The 20092-nt window shown below is 40.5% G+C and overlaps 1 protein-coding gene across 1 annotated transcript in view; it reads left to right on the top strand.

Annotated features, from left to right (window-relative positions):
- The window catches only part of znf462 (zinc finger protein 462), a 46670-nt gene extending 29059 nt beyond the window's left edge, over positions 1-17611 (top strand). The window contains 9 exon segments of the mRNA XM_029444259.1: positions 1840-2258; positions 3448-3566; positions 5020-5217; positions 9177-9432; positions 9644-9783; positions 10552-10775; positions 12321-12612; positions 13340-13469; positions 13746-17611. Coding sequence (XP_029300119.1) covers positions 1840-2258; positions 3448-3566; positions 5020-5217; positions 9177-9432; positions 9644-9783; positions 10552-10775; positions 12321-12612; positions 13340-13469; positions 13746-13956 — 1989 coding nt within the window. The 3' untranslated portion in view covers positions 13957-17611.
- Positions 17612-20092: the final 2481 nt, after the last annotated feature.

The raw sequence follows: 20092 nt of genomic DNA, 5'->3' as shown, positions 1-20092 counted from the left end.
TGTTTTTGTTGGCTTAGAATGAGCCCTTCATATCTACAGAGGGAGCGGTTCCTCTTCCACAGAATCCGTCATGATGCACCGCCATGTTTCTACAGTAGCTCAGAAGGACAAAGTTAGATGAGACGATTGATATTATACATCTGTCCGACAAACATAAAGCATAAAGACTGAAAGCAGGGGGAAAAGAGTCAGCTTTAGATCTTAAAGTAAACCGACTTCAACAAGACTTGAAAGACCCACTTTGTCTTGTTTTCATCTTGTAAACTATCTCATCATACTCGCTTTGCAGTGATCTGTTTTACTTGACTTAGTTTCTGTTTCCCATTTTGTTTATTATTGACAGTGGCTTCTGGGTACACAGTATGTCAGCTTCCCCCAGAGAAAACAAGTAGCGCTGTCCCATTGCAGTGGAGGAGTGGGGGGGGGGGGGGGGGGTGAGCCATAAGTTTTAGTGCAGTGGCGGATAACCATTTAAACATTAGTATTCAACTGATGCTGCCAGTGAGAAGAACAGGCCTAAGGATGCAACGCCTCACCGAAACAAACTTGGTTCCTCAGTCAGACACTCAGTCCTGTTCCTGTTATGACTTAGACTTTTAAAGCTAATGGCACATGCCAGCTTTATGGGTTTTTTGCAAGCATTGACGCCTACAACATCTCTACCAGATGGAATATACTGTATGTTTTACACATTGAAGAAAGTAAAAATTAAAGTGGCTTTTTCTAGCATCATGAATACAGTTTTAACTCTAGAACTGCAATGGTTTCTGATACATTTGGATGAAGAACCGGCTGACTGTGCAGTCAGGACAGACTGGATGGCAAGGTTGGGCCAATGGATGCCACGTCTTATTTATGGCCACATGAAGTGCAGGGTCAGGTCCTTCCACAGAACAAATGAGCTTCCTTGTGGCAATAAAAAAGTCACGGGGATTGTCTGTCTACTTGTGACAACGGAAACCAGCCAGCACTCCAGCAGATGAAGGAAGAGGAAATAGATGGAGGAGTTTTGTTTTGCAGTTGATTTGCGTTGGTACATGTGCAAATGTGCAAATGTGCAAGGATTTCTGTTTTAGGTCCTTATCTTTTTTGTTGTATGAAGTTTTGTAAGCTTGTAAGTTATACGGGTGAGATTTATATGAAGTAGATGGAGGAGAGTTGGAAATTATATATAAGAAAGGTCCTGGACCGATATGAGTTGTTGGATGCAATCAACTCAATATCAGACAGCCTACAGAGTTTCAGGTCAGGGTAGGAGCTGGTCTAAGATTATTAAAGGCTTGCCGATGCTGGACGCAACCTTGTCATGTTTTTCAGTCATTTATTCCTGGCAATTTAGCTTGAAGTATTTTGGCCAGGTGTTTTGGCTGCTTCAGGAAAACAACAGGTGTTCCATAGAAAAACTGTCAGGTCAATAATATACCAACATGTTGATCTTCCTCACAAATGTATTCAATTGACATTACACAGGGTGAGGGAGAGAGCAAACACTAACTAACACTTAGCTGAAAATGATTACGCTGATACAGCACAGGCAGAACCAGAGGTATTAGACAGATGCTTAACTGTTGCTTATGTGCTGTTAACATGATTTGCCTGATTTAGGAAAAACGGTTAGCAGTGCCAGACTCTAAGTGATACTTCAGTGAACAACTATTTTTGTCATCTGGTAGCTGATTAAGTCTCAACATTGGACTGTCCAAATAAACTGTTACCCCTAATCTTTCTCCTTTTATTGCTGTGTTGTACGGATGCATAACAAAGAGGCTGCGACAGACAAAATCAACAAGCACAGAAAGGTTACTGAACATCTGAGACTTCTGCTCTCTGTTTTTGCAGCAGGAAGTCAGCGAGGTCCCCCTGACCCTGCCTTCAGAGACCCTGACTAATGGCGACCTCGAGGGGGATGAAGCAGCTGAAGCTGACGACCTCGAGAGATACTCGGCTACGACGATGGGTTCACCCTTGGTTTCCACAGATTCTGTTAGTGTTGCCACGGAGACACTGAAAACAGAAATGGATGCTGTTGGAGGAATGGGAGCGGCCCTCGTGGCTGCAGCGAGGGCCACAGTGTCAGAGGGCGAACTGAAGCAACGCTTAGCAGCAGGGGGTCACCCATGTGCCCAGTGTGACCGAGTCTTCATGTCCATGCAGGGACTGAGGTCCCATGAGAGGAGCCACTCAGCCATGGCAATGTTCAGCAGAGAAGACAAATACAGCTGCCAGTACTGCCAGTTCGTCTCACCCTTCAGACACAAGTAAGTAGGGAGGAGCAGAGTCTATGAATGACACCTCTAACACTGTTTCCACTGTAAAGTCCCCTGTGGAAAGGATGGGACTTTATAAGGAGTAAACTAGACACATATCTACCTGACTTTTATTTGTGTTAATGTATTTATCCACTGATCTATTCTAACTGTCCTTTCATTTGTGCTTTTCAGTAAGATTAGTTTAAATTGTAATCCTTACAAATCAGTCAAATTGATTTCCATGTGTCTGCTTCACAATAAAAGCCACCTCATGGTACACGAGTTGAACACTTTTAATGAATGCTTTTAATGTGAAGCACTGTCAGTAGGAAAGGCAGTAACTCAATATGCAAACAGCGTACAGTGAGGAATTAATGAGAGGAAATTACAAACGCATATTTTCCTGTGAATCCCTGTGAGTTGGACAGTTGGACAATAAATAGTTTAGCAAATGTAGCCCTGGTAGCATTGTATTTGAAACTCTCACCCTTACATACCTTTACCGGTCTTACACCAGCTGTTCTGCAAACAACTAGATGTTAAAATCCTTTTGTAAAGAGCACAATTTTACACCCTATGAAAATCCCTTTGAATCCTCAATCTTCCCAGATTTCCTGCCTCCTAGGAGAGTAAGACAAACATTACAGCGAGACAGACATTTTGGTAGTGTGATTTGTCTTATCCATCACAGAGACATAGAGCGAGAGGGGAAGAGAGAGTCCTCATCTTCTCTGAGCTCCCAGGTGTAATCCCTCTGTACTGTATGTGCCCTGACCCAGAAAGAAGCCGCATTCCCATGCCACCTAGAAGGCTGGCATTAAAAACACAGCCACTGTCCCCACAGGCTCTCACACGCTCACTCCCACCAAGGGATTGTGGGTAGATGAGTTCACCCCACGGCTCCTTGTTCTGTAGTCATTGGAAATGTGCGGCTGTTGTTTGTGAGGTAAACAGAATTGAGCGCTTTAGATGCTGTGGAAAAAAAGCCTGCTTTTGAAATCTTCAAAGTGGATGTTGTTGGGTAGAGCTCTCTCTCTCTCTTTCTTTCCTGCACTCTATTCTTGTCACTTTCTCTCTTTATCTCCTATCCTTTTGTCCTCATTCCATCTACTTTTTTCCCCTGTCTTTTATCCTCTTATCTCATATCCTCGATTCTGCTTTGTTTTTTGTTTTTTTGTATATTTTGTATCATCGCCAGTCTGGACAGACATGTGCAGTCTCACCACGGGCACCACAAGCCCTTCAAGTGCAAGCTCTGCCCCTTTAAATCTGCCTACGTGAGCCGCTTGAAGAGCCACCTGCATAAGGCACACACAGGTAAACACAGACACACACACATACATTAAATCACATCTTACAGCTGTATCCATGACTAACAAGGTATTCACGGGCCAGAATAGCATCATCTTGTTTTTCATCTTCCACATAAGGATGCTGTGCTTGATTTAGCTTATCCTGCACAGTATAGCCAGTAGATTAGCTGGAGGAGCAGCTTCACCATTCAACGAGTACATTAGATACACTTAATTAATCACATCCAAAAGAATAACCTCAGCATGATACAAAGGTGAATGCCTACAGATGTCTTCATTTAGACGGGGTTCTTCGCCTGTGATCGTGTTGTCGTTGATGGAGCCAGATGGCAGACAAAGACATAGACATTCAAGCAAACGTAAAAAACATAACACCACCTGAGAAATCAATGCATGAGCAGAAGAAACAATCTCAAAACTGGCAAACTACATAACTCTTAGTGATTGTTATTGTTCCTTTTTGAAAAATGGGCTTAACAACTGCTGTGGTTAATTGGCACAAATCAATTTTGAGTTCCGGTTACATTTGAAAAGTGTAGTTTTGTGATGTTGTAGACTCTGTGAAAACATTCAGCAGTACTTTCTTTATCATTGTGCCTCAGTGCTTCACCAGTGTGTCCTTGATTACAGTCCAACATGCTAAAGATACTTTGGATTGATGCACACCAGAAATAGTTTAATCAGGAAGTAGTTTTTCTTATTAAACTACTTCTGGTAAGAATATGTTATTGTCAGATCAGATTTGGTTGTAATGGTGCTTCTCTTCAGGATGCTGCTTGCATTACGTTGTTAAGCAAATGTATTCAACAGCGACAGGAAGCAAGAGGCTATAAATCCCCAATGGGTGCTTTTAAAAATCTACCAAAGCTGCCAGAAACACACACCGTAGCCAAAGCAGCATCAGTCCAGTTATATGCTGTAACGGCATAAATCAATGAAAGTGGTCAAAATATCTGAATTTGTGAGTCCGAAATTAGCTGTAGGCATTATGAAAAGCTGTCGTTTGTGCATGGCTCACCTACCTGCCCACCAAGCTAAACGCTAATTATTAGTTCCTCAATAACATTTTGCCGCCACTTCAGACTCGCCTCCCTCTGGCAGTGTGAGAATACAGTTTACAGTTTAGCTTGTAGTTTAACAATGTAACACACTTTGTAACTTCCAAATTGACTACAAGGACACTCCATGTTGAGGATTTGGAATCAGGATCATGTTTATGTGTGATACCTCAAGACATTTCTAATAAACATTGCAGCTCAATATTTTTCTATCGAAATTACTCTAATTAGTCCAAGAGGAGCACTAAGTGACATATTTATTACAGATTGGCTCAAAGGGGAATAGCTTTGTTTTGTGGTGGAGGATGTGTTTATTATCACAGTTTTCTATAAAGAATCTTTAACCATTTACAGGTCTTTTCAGATCCTGTTGACTTATGTTTCTTGATTTTCCTCCAGGTGAGCAGCACACATACAAGTGCTTGTCGTGCCCCTTCTCCTCGATGACCATCAGCCTGCTGAAGGAGCACTCTCTGAGAGACCATGGAGAGGCCCTGACCCTCCCCAAACTGCGGGCTGCTACCCAGGCTGTTCATGCCGCCCTCAGGCCCTCACGGCTGGCCAGTAACGCAGAGCAGACTCCCTTGGACCCGGATGGTATGAGATCGTTCATAATGACATTTTAAAGATTTTGTTAGATTTGGGAAAACTTAATTGAGCATCAATGGAGAGTTTATTGTAAAACAGAGTTTCTTATTTTTAGAGTCAAAGCCCTCTAAGAATAAGGGCTTTAAGGGTGTTTGTGGGGTATCACAAAAAACTAATGGTATGTTTATAGAAATAGGCCTACATCATCTTGTCTATGTACTGATCAGCCATAACATTATGACCACTGACAGGTGAAGTGAATAACATTGATTATCTCATTACAATGGCACCTGTCAGTGGGTGGGATATGTTAGGCAGCAAGTGAACACTGTGTCCTCAAAGTTGATGTGTTGGAAGCAAGAAAAATGGGCATGTGAGCGACATTGACAAGGGCCAAATTGTAGTGGCTAGACGACTGGGTCAGAGCATCTACTTGTGGGGTGTTCCCGGTCTGCAGTGGTCAGTACCTACCAAAAGTGGTCCAAGGAAGGAAAACCGGTGAACCGGCGACAGGGTCATGGGCGGCCAAGGCTCAGTGATGCGCGTGGGGAGCGAAGGCTGGCCCGTATGGTCCGATCCAACAGAAGAGCTACTGTAGCTCAAATTGCAGAACAAGTTAATGCTGGTTCTGTTAGAAAGGTGTCAGAACACACAATGCATCGCAGTTTGTTGCGTATGGGGCTGCGTAACCGCAGACCGGTCAGGGTGCCCATGCTGACCCCTGTCCACCGCCAAAAGCGCCTACAATGGGCAAGTGAGCATCAGAACTGGACCACGGATCAATGGAAGAAGGTGGCCTGGTCTGATGAATCACGTTTTCTTCTACATCATGTGGATGGCCGGGTGCGTGTGCGTCGCTTACCTGGGGAAGACATGGCACCAGGATGCACTATGGGAAGAAGGCCAGCTGGCAGAGGCGTTGTGATGCTTTGGGCAATCTTCTGCTGGGAAACCTTGGGTCCTGCCATTCATGTAGGATTCACCTACTTAAACATTGTTGCAGACCAAGTACAGCCCTTCATGGAAACGGTATTCCCTAATGGCAGTGGCATCATTCAGCAGGATAATGCACCCTGCCACACTGCAAAAAAGGTTCAGGAATGGTTTGAGGAACACGACAACGAGTTCAAGGTGTTGACTTGGCCTTTGAAATTCCCCAGATCTCAATCTAATCGAGCATCTGCGGCATGTGCTTGATAAACAAGTCTGATCCATAGTGGCCCCACCTCGCAACTTACGGGACTTAAAGGATCTGCTGCTAACGTCTTGGTGCCAGATACCACAGCACACCTTCAGAGGTCTAGTGGAGTCCATGCCTCGATGGGTTAGGCTGTTTTGGCGACAAAAGGGGGACCTACACAATATTACGCAGGTGGTCATAATGTTATGGCTGATGGGTGTATATACATATATATATATATGTATATATATATATGTATATATATATATATATATATATATATTATATATATATTATATATTATTATATTATATATATTATAATTTCCCACAGCTTGTTTAATTTTCCCAAAAAAATTCACTAAACTATCATTATATGAGAAATGAAAGCATCAGATCCTCACATTTGAGAAGATGAAACCAGCAAAAGTTTGAAAAATGACAATTTTTATTTATAAAAATAGTTTCTCAATCATTTTCTTACAAATAATTGATTAAGTTTACAGATCTAACCTAAAAATAATCTGTATAATACACGTCATGTTCTTGAAAAATAGCATAAAAAACGTAATCAACTAAAACTTAAGAGCTTTTTTATTCACATTATAATCTTGAAAGGCAACATTTGGGCTAAAAATAGATCAAATATATTTTATATAATTAATGTCACACATTACATTTACTATAAATATGGAAAATCATAAAGTGTCATAGTCTTGGGGAAGTGTTGTGCGCCCATATTACACACTACATTACCCTTCTTTAATGTTGATTATGAAACCTTTCCTTACCGAATATCTCCTATTAAAGAGGTCCCTTCACTGTAAGTTGGTGCAGCAGCTATCTCCTTGATGTGATGCCATGTTTTAGGTGTTTTAGTGGCGGTGCATTGCACAGCTTGCAGACTGTTCTTGGCAGCAGCTGTCACCTTGCTGCTGGAGCTGTGGAATCTTCCCTGGAGCTGAAGCAGGGCAGCATTCCTCAATGCACCAACCACCACTGTCGGCTGTGCCCTACCAAGACAAGTGAAGCATTGAGAAAGAGCAGAGTTGACATATTGAATGTCTCTCTACCGTGCCAAAACTAGTTACCATCAGTCGAATTATATTTGAAGAGGAATAGAGGTTTTGTTTTTAAAAGATTAAGATTTGATTGGCTATAAAACTATGAATATAATACCCAAGTTCTTTGAACTCCAACCCCATCCTTACTTTTTAGTGCTGCTTAAAGGTCACCCAAAAAATATATTTAGGGTGTTCTCCTCTCTCTCTTCTCCAACTCCTCACAGAAGTGTATCTCATTTATGAGATGTAATAGACAGTTGTGGGCCCTTAATCCATTCAAGAAGACACATCACCACCAGAATTCCTCTCCGTCTGCTATCTCCATACATCTCCAAAATGCAGAGAGGATATTAAAAGCATGAATCAATTGTTGCATTGTTTGATTCTTCCGCTGCTGGTTGTTTGAATTCCTTTGCCCCAACTGCAAAAGTGAGAAAATGGATCTCGAGCATTTTGTAAAGTAACATTTTGAAAGAAAAAGTTTTTTTTATCTTCCTAGCTTCCTCACACTCTGCTGAATGAGGCATTTTTCACATGGATAGCTAGTCTATTAGTGTCACTGTGGTTTATTTATTGATGTGTTGGAGGCTCAAAGTAGGGCGAGAAGATGAGCTTGCTCACTGATATTATAGACTCTTGAGAAAGGAAATAAGAAGGGGAAGAGGTAGGGGACGAATGATGACTGTCATAGTTATACTCTTTATCTGTAAGGGGTAGAGGGGGGTTGTCCTGCCTCCTTCAGAGAGGAAACAATCAACGTCTGTCTGCGTTGTGAAGAAGTAATCAGACATCTTTCACAAATACAAAAGAAGAGAAAGATCAATCAGTTTGGAGTAGATATATAAAGTAGGTTAAACTCCATCCTGCCTTGCAAAACTGTGCATTTAATTATATGAGTCTTAGATGTTCACTGGCTAATTTTAGTGATGATGTGTTCTTGTTAGAGTTGTTACTTACTGTCTAACTTAGAAAATGATCATGAAAGAGGAACATATCCTGTGCTCATATCCTGTGCTATGCAGAAATATTTCTTATCCAAAAATATATCCAGCTGTGGACGAAGTACACAGATCAAAATGTCACTCGTTCAAAATCCTCCATGAGTAAAAGTGCATACGTTTAGAAGCTAAATGTAATTAAAGTATCTAAAGTACTGATTCTGTGGGAGATGGCCCCGATGACTGATGTATTATATATTACATTAGATTGTTAATACTGATGCATCAGTGTTGAATGAGTTATTTTCCTGTTGGAGCTGGTGGAAGTAGAGCTGGTATATTACTACTTAATGCACAGTTAGGTAGTCCGGTGCTTCTCAACCCGGGGCCCCCTCCAAAGGACGACAAGATAAATCTGAGGGGTCGTGAGATGATTAATGGGTTACAAAAGAAGAAAAAAGAATGTTCTGCTACATAAATCAGCGTTAACTTTTCTCTAATCTTTGCTTTTTTTGTGAAATATCGGAGAATATTTCTTCAAACGGATATTTAAATGAAACCATCTGAGACGTTTCGAGGGGAAATGTCTCTTTGGTGGAACTAACAATTTGTAACATCTGAAACGCGGCAATGAGCCCCAAGTAGAGTCTGATTTTTTATAAGAAGCCACAGGCCAAAAACTATAACAATGCATTATATTTTATGAGCTGTTCCATTTTCACTTGAATCCAAACTCTATGTTACAATATATTAAACAAGTTTCTCTCAACTTATTCCCCTGTTTAAGATCCATCATACCTGGAGACAGCGGATGTTCGTCAGCAGCTTAGTCATTACCAGCTGGCCTCCCGCAGTCAAATGTCTTCCAGCTCCACACCTGGCGTCTCAACAGCGGCTGATAATCGCCCAGACAGCATCCTCACTTGTGAGTTCTGTGAGTTCAGCTCTGGGTACATGCAGAGCCTGCGTCGGCACTACAGGGACCGCCACGGTGGCAAGAAGCTCTTCAAGTGCAAAGACTGTTCCTTTTTCACCTGCTACAAGTAAGAAAAGACTTCAGCAGAGAAAATATGAAAATGACTGAGATATATGCCTTATGCTGTTTATGTGAGTATACTGTAGATGTTGCAAGTACAAGTACAGTAACATACATTCTCAGGTGTATTCAACTGTACAGATACTAGATAGAAAAGCACTGGATACATTCCCTCAATAGTTTAATGATCCTTCTTTCCGTCTCTGAATCTATCTCAGGAACACCTTCACCATGCATGTGGAGGCCGGTCACAACAACAATGCACCTGCCAACCTACCTAAAGACCTGCGCTGCCCTCTCTGCCTCTACCACACCAAACACAAGAGCAACATGATTGACCACATTGTCCTGCACAGAGGTACATATCATGGAAAATGGAACCAGGGGCAATAGTAAACAATTTAAAGGGGTATTTAGAGATTTTGGGAAATACACGTGTTCTCTTTCTTGCCAAGTTAGATTAGGATATCAAGCTTAGTATAAAGACTGATAGTTTACAGCTTCTGCTTTAATATTCCCGAGTGCATTGACTTCCTGACGTGACAGGAAATCTCTGCTGTTTGCCAAAAAAAACGATTTAACCAAATAATAATTTGGAGGTTTAAATTTTTGTGCAGATTAAATGAACCTGATTGCCAGATGTTTGTTTTTACATTCTAACAGCTATCTATTTCAGTTTGTATGCTAAGCTAACTGGACAAACATCCCATTAACCATACAGACATGAGAGTGGGAGCAATCTTCTCAACTCTCCTCGTCAAGAAAGCAGTTACATGTATTTCTCAAAATGTCAAACTATCCCTTTAAATGACATCACAGTCAAATGAAAACCTCATAACCTGTAGCGTAGGCAGTGGTAATGTGGTGTGACTAAATTGTTTTTATAAAAAGGTAGGGCTTATCAAACATATTTTCTGAGAAGTTGACAAACTGAACACATTTTCTTTCTTCCTGACAACATTGATGCATCTTGTATTCCAATATAAGAAACGTAAACATAGTGCAAACAAAGTAAATACAATTAAACCATATATACAAGTGAAGCTATTTGTATATTGAATAATTAATGAATTCAGTATATGTTGAAGCTAATAATCCACTTTGCTCTCTCCTCTTCCTCCACCAGAGGAGCGCGTGGCTCCGCTGGAGGTCAGCCGCTCCAAGTTGTCGCGCCACCTGCAGGGCCTCGTGTTCCGTTGCCACAAATGCACCTTCACATGCTCCAGTGACCAGACCCTGCAGCTGCACCTGCAGAAGCACGCTGAGATCAAACCCTACCAGTGCCTGCTCTGTTATTACGACAGCAGTCAACGGAGCCAGCTAGAGGAGCATCTGCGCCTTGAGCACAAGGTCAGTGAAAGTCCATATATGATATACATGAAGTTTTGTGTAACTAAATTTAAATTGATATGCCTTACGTAATTGATTTCTACAATATAATTAGAGACTTTCTGGCTCGTCTCCGACAGAGAGTCTTATTGAATGTGGTTTACTCATAATAACATGTTTTAATAATCAGTCTGATTAATAGGCTGTAATATGAGATGTTTACAGCTCACACACTCAACACAGAATGTTCAATTAATACTTTATGGCCTCTGCTGGTTTTATGAGAGGTAATCATCTGCCAATCAACTGTCTATTCCCAGCGTTAAGATAGTATGCCTAATCCAATTTACAACTCTCAAATCAAACACATCCTCAGCAATCAGAAAAATACAAAAAAACAATTCAAATATCCTGTTATTTTTTAAATAACTGATGCCACTGTTAAAGAAATTATATATAATCAGGCAAGGAAACAGCAACTATTGATACCAAACTTCAGCAAGTGCTGGAAGCTGTTTGCCTGTTCACTTGTATAAAACTGATCAAATGACAATGAGGCTGAAATCAGATTTTTTTATGTGCATGCTGTATTACGCACCTTTCTCATTCAGGTCATTATTTGACAAAGAAGTGGTGCTACATAAGATGTTATCTGCTGTAGATCAAGGTCACAGTTACTACAAAGTTACTGCACACCAGACAGATGCATTGGATCAAAAACTCTTACTTTGAAAGAACCCAAAAATAAGTAAATCACGCACACCCTCATCAAATATAATTCATACAGATAAACAGCACCAGCACCATATACTGTATATGTGAACCTTACTGCTGGCACCCTCTTTCCCCGGCTACGTTTACATATATGGTACCGAGTACTGTTTGTCTATATGAATTGTATTTGAAGGTATGCGGATCAAAACATCATAAATAAAGTGAGTACAGGTGTTTGGCAGTGTGCAGGAATATTTGGTCCTTTCACGTGTAGCTGAAGGTCAAAAAAGGTCCAGAAAGCAATGAAGGCAACGCAAAAATATATACAGTATGTTCTTACCATCGGGGTTATGTAAATGTATGTCTCAATCTTGGAAAAACTTAAATGTCAATCGTCAGCATGCAAGTTAAAGGAATAATGAGAGAGCAGGGCTCTCACTGGGTGACACAGAGAGCTTATTCATGGTAGGAGGAGTGACATTGTCACTGCTGGGAAGGATGTTGCACGGCTCTGAGTGTGTGGGAGGAGGGAATTGCTCAGAGAGATGTTTAAGCAATGAAATAGATGGTTCTGTCATGAAAATATTTCATCTTATTTCTTACATTTGAGTTTACTCATCACCTTATGCTGCATTGTACATAATACAAATACACCTCTGGCTTGAGACAAACCAGATTTATTAACTTTTATTTAAAATTCAGTTTATAAAAAAAGAAAAAGACCTAAACACACATAAATGTAAAGCATTGTGCAAATCCACTCTTTCACTTTCAAAAGGAAAAGCCCCACAAAGGAGTTCTCCAAGATGAATATTGTTCAGGACGCAATTAATACCTCCTGTTTCTGATCAGGTTATCCGGAACTTCGAGCTGATGGGCCGCGTCAACCTGGACCAGCTGGAGAAGATAAAGGAACAAGGGAGCAGCGCAGAGGAGGAAGAAGCAAGAGAAATCATGGAGATGGTTAGAGATGGAAAAGTAGCTGCAGAGGACGAGGACGAAGGAATGGAGATTATGGAGAACATGTTGGAGGAACAGAGAGAGATGGATGATGAAGAGATAGAGGACAACATCAAAGAGGAAGAGGAGGAAGAAGATGAAGATGATGTCAGAGGGGTTAAGGAGGAGAAGCCTGGCTTACAAGGTAAACACAGATGAGGTCATTGTTGTTGCTCTCCTGTGTTACACTTTATCTACTCATTCATTCTTATCCTGTTGATAGACGGTTTCCATATCCAAAGGACAAACGCTGCAGATGAGCCTATCACATAACGCATTTCTTTACAAAGGCTTTTGGGATTACACTATAAATGGGTATCTGCTGAAAAGGCATTTTCTGTTGTGTTCTCAGTAATTGTATATCAAAATGTGATCTTTGTGAAAAATCTCCTGTGTCTCATTTTAAGACAAATAAGAAAGAAAGAAAACAATCATACTGCCAGATTAGTGGAAGTCCCATAGCCTACTTTGTTTTATGTGTTTAGCTATTCTTCATGAGCAGTGTGTTTCCTCAAAAGTAGCCACTGTCTTGTCATTTTAAATTGATTTTTGCTTTTCAATCTTCTAGTTTATTATTCACAGAGTATACTTGACTGGCTTTGGTTGTTCACTGAAGGAAAAAGTAGATTTCATACTAAAATAATTCTGATCATCCCTGTTCTACAGAGCAGCCATTTCTTTCTAATACATTAAGCATCTTTTGCTTTGTGACTGGTGTATAATTGTGTATGGAATACTGATTGGCTGATAATAAACAAACTAGAGCAAGAAATATCTCTATAGTTTTCAAATATTGTAGAGAATAGGAAATTAACACATTAATTCAAATTACTGTTCTAAAACTGGCCAATTATTTGAACTCTATTTCCCAGAAGTCCTTGCATCTCCCAGCAGCAGCAGCAGCAGCAGCTGTTCTGCAGAGAAGCGTCTTCCCTGTGAGTTCTGTGGCCGCTGCTTCACCAACAGCCTCGAGTGGGAACGTCATGTCCTTCGACATGGCATGTTAGTATTCTTTACTATTTCTGTTTTGTGTGCAAGCTTTTCTGATCTTTGTGCCAACGATAGGGACTAATCATTGTCATCATGAGGATGTCAGTATTTAGCTCCAAGCACAGCTGTGTAAGTACAGCCTCACAGACATATAGCATGGTTCAGTCCTGTTTTATTAGTGTATGTCTGCATTTCTAAAATCGTGCCCCTTCTGTCATCAGTCTTACATTTGTTCATATCTTTCCACATGTTAAAAGCATTTATTTCTGCTCCCTTCCTCCTTCTTAGGATGGTTAACAACAGTCAAATGGACACCAGCACCACCTCCGCGATAGAGGCCTCAGCTTCATCTTCCACTGGCTCCTCTGTCTTGTTGGAGGACGCAGGATTGGACCTGAACGAGGAAGTGAACACTGCTGATATATCACTGAGAAGCCCAAGCCAGTATGTGGAAGACAAAGAAATGCTTGACACCAAAAAGGATGAACAGTTTGGTTGAACTGATTGTGGCCTCTTGGTAGAAGCTGATAACATTGGGTAGGATCAGCACTGAGTTGAATCTTAAAATAGGACGTCAAAGGAAACAAAAAGATTGAAACTGAAAAAAAAAGTGACTACTTATGAGTTGGAGCATTACTAGATTTTAGGTGTTACATATTTAAGTATTAGATTGTGCTGCATAAAACGGCTGAGCTCTTTAAACGGGCAGTCCCCTAGGACAGATCTTAATATATTGGTAACCAATAGTGAACAGAACTCTTTATTGCTGACATTCTGGTCAAATCTACAGTGAAAGATCCCACCTAGATAAAAAACTAAGCTATTTATAAAGAATGTTGTCCAAAATGATTAACTAAATTTAGTATTTTATTATTTGAAGCACCTTTTACACTCCCCCCAAAACATGGGTAGTATAAATTTACCCAAAAGGAACAAACAAGATATGAAAGCATTTAAAACCGTGGCCCACTGTAGAGCTTCCTTTTCTCGTTTCTTGTCGAACTTTTTTCATCTTAGCCCTGTGTTAAATGTGTAGAAGTATTCCTTGAAAAAGAGTCGCACCTTATCTATTTTAGTAAAACCACAAATCGTGTTTCCTTCATTCGTAGAAAATACTGACAATTTGCCCCAATGTTTGTAGCAAATTGCTATATTTTAGGTCCCTTAATATTATACTACGTATAAGCCTTCAGCCTGTGGCACCCTTCACATTTTGACTTTATTTGTTTATTGTCCAGTAATTTCACTGATGAAATTATGGAAGTAATGGGATTAGTTTAAATCTCTCGTCCCCTGTGAGATATCCTGCTGTCTGTTGTCCTGGGCTCTCAGAAGATCAATATAACAACAGAGATATGTTCAATGTGTCATTACTGTATCCATGTGATATACAGTAGGTATCCGTTAAGATGAGCATAGCAAGAGTTCGCCTGAAAAGTAACCACAGGTTTTACACAAATGGCATTATGATCAATAGACGGATGTTACACTTGTCTTTTCAGTGCAAAATTCATAATTGGATGTGCCAGAATCCAGTGAAGTGCATCCACAAATGACAATTTAATGCAAAGTTTGGAGGAGGCTGACCACTACGGCTGAGTGTTAAAGCCAGTGCTTAAGTGCCTTAAAATGCAGTTCCCCTAATAGCCACCAAATGGCTTTAAAATGTCGCCTGCTGGTTGGAAAGTAACCAGGAAATCATCCCCCAATCTCTCAAAATCTAATGTTTCTTTCCACAAGAATTTATGGCCTCAACAGGTAATATCACTTCTTCTAATGTGTGCCTTAGTGGCCCTTTTGAAAGTCATTGTTGAAATAAAATCAGATTAGATTAAATAAGATTAAACTTTTATTGTAATTGCACAGAGTGAGTACCAGCACAAGAACCAGGGTAGTGCAAACCGCAGTGAAGAGGATGTTGAGGCTTAAAGTGTTGGTTCTTACCAAATTACGTAGAAAATATATATATAATCAACCTCTGCCATGCAGATATCTTTGTTTTTATTTGAGATATCCGTCGGAGATTTAATGCCGATCGAAGGGAAGTGGATGGAATTTAATTGTTATATTAACAGCATAAAAGAAATGGAGCTGTGCTTATGGAAAGAAACGCTGCTAAGTGTGTGGTTGTTGTTTTTTTAATGCTGTGAGCACAACAAATATAATTCCATGCTGAACTGGTTATAAGTGGAGCCATGTTTGCTTGATTGACAGATGTCTCTGCCTTTCACAGTCAGCCTTGGTGATTACCTCAACTCCATCCAGGTCCTTCCACATGGCCCAAATTCAGATTTTTAGGCTCCAAATGACTGATAGGCTGGCATTAAGCATTACACTCAAATCTTGGCCGCGAGACGTCCCTTCAGAAACTTATGGCTGATGCCACAGACACCACAAACATGTTTTTCTGCAGTTTGTGGTCCAGTTTTGATGTAATGAGAAACACTGAAAAGACAAATGTGACTAGGTCTAAAAGCCCTCAAACCATTTGTTTCCACGAATATAAAGCATATTTACCACTGGGACTGTATGTTGAAGATTTACTTTTTAAAGGTGTCAAATCCCCCAACTTAAACCCCTTTAAAATAGCACAACTGTCATAGTCTGCATTAGTGTGCTTCTTTTTAGACAAAGTTATCATATTATTGTTGATACTGACAAAAGGCAGAGATTGTATTTGTTGGAAGTTGCTGCTTGAATGCCCTAAAGCCTTATAAGATAATGAATAGCAAATGTCCAATGTCCAATTCCAATATGACCAATAAGCAACATTAAACAATCTGAAATAAAATGGCTGATAACTACAATATCAAATTTGTAGAGGAGCACAGTTAATGCCATTGTGTTCTTGGTACCAAAATATTTACCAAGCCCGCGGTGTTTGCTGCTGTGATTGTCTTTCCTGAGCATTGAACCATTGATGGAAATGGGAAATTTGAGTTTGGAACCAGGAACCAACATGTTTGCAGCCATGTATAGAAAACAAAACTACTTGTTAAGTGTTTGAACCGTGGTGTTTCAGAAAGGATACTTTAACCCTTTTTTCCTTTAGGTGTTTTCATTTAAAAAAAGAAGAAAAAAAAGAAATCTAAAGATGATAGCTAACCCTTAGGGGCTGTTTGAGTCCCCAATTCAACATTATTACGCTGTTGTACAATGTCTGGTTACAATAAAAAAATATCTCCTTTTTTGTACTGTAATGGGAATGAGCTGATAGGAAGAGCAGTGTGGTTGTACAATATTTAAACATATGAAGGAAAAATGATACCGTTCTTTACTAATTAATGGCCAGGACTTTTATTGTGAAGAAGAAAAATGTGGCAAATTTAAGAGACAAGAAAATACATTTCTTTGGGGGCACCTGAACTGCTTGGTCCTTTTCTGGGATTGGCCACCATCTGGGTTCCCAGTCGACCTATAGATCCCTCTGGGATCTAGCTGACTCATGTCTAATCGAACATCTGACACTCCAGTATCTTCTGTCCATCACCAGAAAGGACATCTGCTTACTCTACCCCCACACAACAAGAGGTGGGAATGTAGCAGCACCACTATGTTCCTCATTCCTTGTAATACCTTAAAAATCCTGTTGAGATGGTGCTGAATCTCAAAGCCCTTTTTCTGTTTTTTCAGGACGAGCTTGTAGCTTTTTGAAAGTTAAACTGTTTGAAAACTGTTGTTGTAGAAATAAGGTTTGTAAGGCAGCTTGTTGCCCAGCTTGAAAGCCCAGTGTAAAACAGATGATAAATTGGGACAATCTGGGTAATGAAGCTGTCAACCCGAAATTGTTTGTTGTTCTGTGGATCATTTTAATAGAAAATGACTATGAATCCCTCACTGTGTGCAGTCTCTAGACTGTGATATTCCCAGTTTACCCAAAGTTAAGCCCCTGCTGACAACACACTGGATACTTGTATATATGTTTAGTTTGTTTCCGATGCATTTCTCTTTTCAGACTGTTGTCTCCATAGTTTGACACTAGAATCTCCTTCTTGCCTTTCTTCCCATATAAATCTGATTACCTGATGGTGGGTTGTGATGTTGCCTAGAATGATTGTTTACAATTTTATTCCATTTATCTCTGGATATTCTGTAAATATTGTAATTCATTGTCTTTTTTTAACTTGATAATAAAGTTATCAGATAACGGTTAATTATGTTTATCTCCTTTTTGTACAGACATCTCATATAAATTCAATCAGGGCTCTGACAAGTGACTTATCCTTGCTTAACGATAAGATGGTGAGTCTTAAATACAGTATTGTGGCAACATGCTACACTTTAACTTTGTAAAATAACTTCTATATTTTCTGCAGACTTGATTCATTTAATATCATGCATAATATCGCTTTCTCGTGTTTGATATTTAACTTCCGCAGCCCTCTAAATCAGTGAATTATGAATATCAGCTCAGATGTCAAACTGTTCAAATTCACTGATAAGCAAGCTTTCTGAATAGCAAATTCCAAATTAAGTGTAAGTAAAGTACTTCACTGTCAACGGCGAAGTAATGCCAAAGGAGCAAGTCAGTCAAATTTAAAGGTTCTCATCAAATCACCTTTAACGCCTTCTTTCTTAAGATGCTAAGAAATAGTCACACATTTGATCAAATAGTGAATACCTCATGTCTTCTCGTAGCGAGAAGCCATTTTTATTTGCCTCATTCTATTAATACAAATACCCAGCCAACGCAAATATTTTGCTCCAGGTGGGAGAACAATAAAGAAGGTTTTAGTAAAGCTGCTTCAACCGGGACAAAGATATTATAGTTTGGGAATTCCAGTCATGGGCAGGCCTCTAAGCAAAATATATTTTTAGCAACCGTCGTTACTCTAGGGATGACAGTTGCTCGGTCCACAACTTTGGTACACACTGAAAATCTATTTTGTATTGCCATTTGCTGCAGACATTCATGGTGCCCAGAGGATGAATCCTGATAACGTTGGTGATCACATGACCTTTCCTGTAGCGTCACCATGAACGTCACATTTGAGATTTTAAGTGAAATGTCTTAACAACTGTTGGATGGATTGCTATGAAATTTGGTAGACATTGATGTTCCCTTCAGGATTAATTACAATAACTTTGGTGATCCCTGGACTTCTCTTCTAGTGCCATCCGGCGAGAATACTTGGGCGTATGACCAAATACCTGATGCCATCAGCCTCAGCTGTACTTTATGTGTAGTGCTAATGTAATTGGCAAGTGTTAAACCTGGCAAATAAAGATGGTGAACATGGTTAAAGGGCGACCTGCTAAACAACAGCGACAACAACGTTGTGAGCATGTTACCCTGCTGACATTAGCAATTAGCTCAAAGCACCTCTGCCGAAGAACAGCCTAACAGAGCGGCTAGCATGGCTGTCTTGTAGTTCATCTTGTTTTAATTCTGTAAATGTACCCCCTCTGTCTTATGTTTGTTCATATCAATCTTTCAAATTATTTTATGGTTAACAACAGTCGGATGGACACCAGCAACACTTGAGCCTTTGTTAAAAGGTTTAAAATGTCTTCATGTCAATCCATTCTACCTTTTGTTTGTTATGTTTCCCCTTTCTTAGTGAGATATAGGATTTCCTCTGTAACATGTCCACAGAGCCCTTAGAACAACCAATAATAGTCCACGCTGCTCGTCCACAGGAAATAGCTTGGGGCTGAGAAGGCATCTCAGTGGCCTTCAGTCTGTGTTCCACCCTTCCACCCCTCTGTTTCTCTCTCTCTTTACTCCACTCCATACCCAGCAAGAGCTCTGCTGACCAAAACCGCAAACCCTGCAAATGCCAGTTGTGAGTGTGTGTCATGTACGTGTTTGTGTGTCTCTGTATACATGCATAAAGAGCTGCAGCTCTTGCGCCCTAAATACCACGAGTCATTGAGATCAGCAGGCTTTGCTTCCACTTTATATTTCTCTGTTGGTATTTTATTTTCTCAACATCTCCTCGTATCGCCAAAAAACAGCACTTGGAGGAGTCTATCTGTCTTTCTATTGAAAGTCTCAATTTCACACATGTCCTCTGCATTTCCTCTCCCGCCTGTTTTAGAAGGGGCCGCGTCTTTATTTCACATGTCTAACATCATCTCTTAAAAATATCTCCAAGTCACCAGGGATTAGACTGTAATCTCTGTGGCTCACCACTTCAGAGGGGGCCCGATGGCAGACTGACGACCCCTGGAGACAGGAGCAAGAGGCACAGCCACAGTGAGGCGAGGGGAAAGGAGGACACTGCCTCTGCTGCCGCTGCTGCTGAGTGGAGCAACATAAGGAATGCCTGATGAGCGTGTGCCCCGACCAAGGCAGGCAAGGGCACTGCTCCTGTCGCAATAACTGGATGATAAGAGAGAGGAGGGGGGGGGTGTCTAGATAGAAGAAGAGTAAGAGCGTCAGAAGAACAGGGAGAGACAGTTGAGAGGAGTGGGAGATAAACAGATTCACACATACAGTGATAGAAAGTGAAGGGGAGTGATATGAGAGTAAGGACGAAGTGGCCTGGGGAAGAGACCCCTTTGAGCTCCCACATATTATCTCTCGCACTTAACAGTCCTCTCAGAGACAGAGCTGTGCAGCATATGAGACAGAAGTCAATAAAGCCTCTGAATACAGAGTGCTGAGTGGATAATATTGAAATGCATCCATG

Source organism: Cottoperca gobio, chromosome 12, assembly GCF_900634415.1.
Source record: "Cottoperca gobio chromosome 12, fCotGob3.1, whole genome shotgun sequence".
In the NCBI taxonomy this organism is placed as follows: domain Eukaryota; kingdom Metazoa; phylum Chordata; class Actinopteri; order Perciformes; family Bovichtidae; genus Cottoperca; species Cottoperca gobio.
Note: the sequence above shows the minus strand (reverse complement) of the source record. Positions and strands in the feature narration are given on the sequence as shown.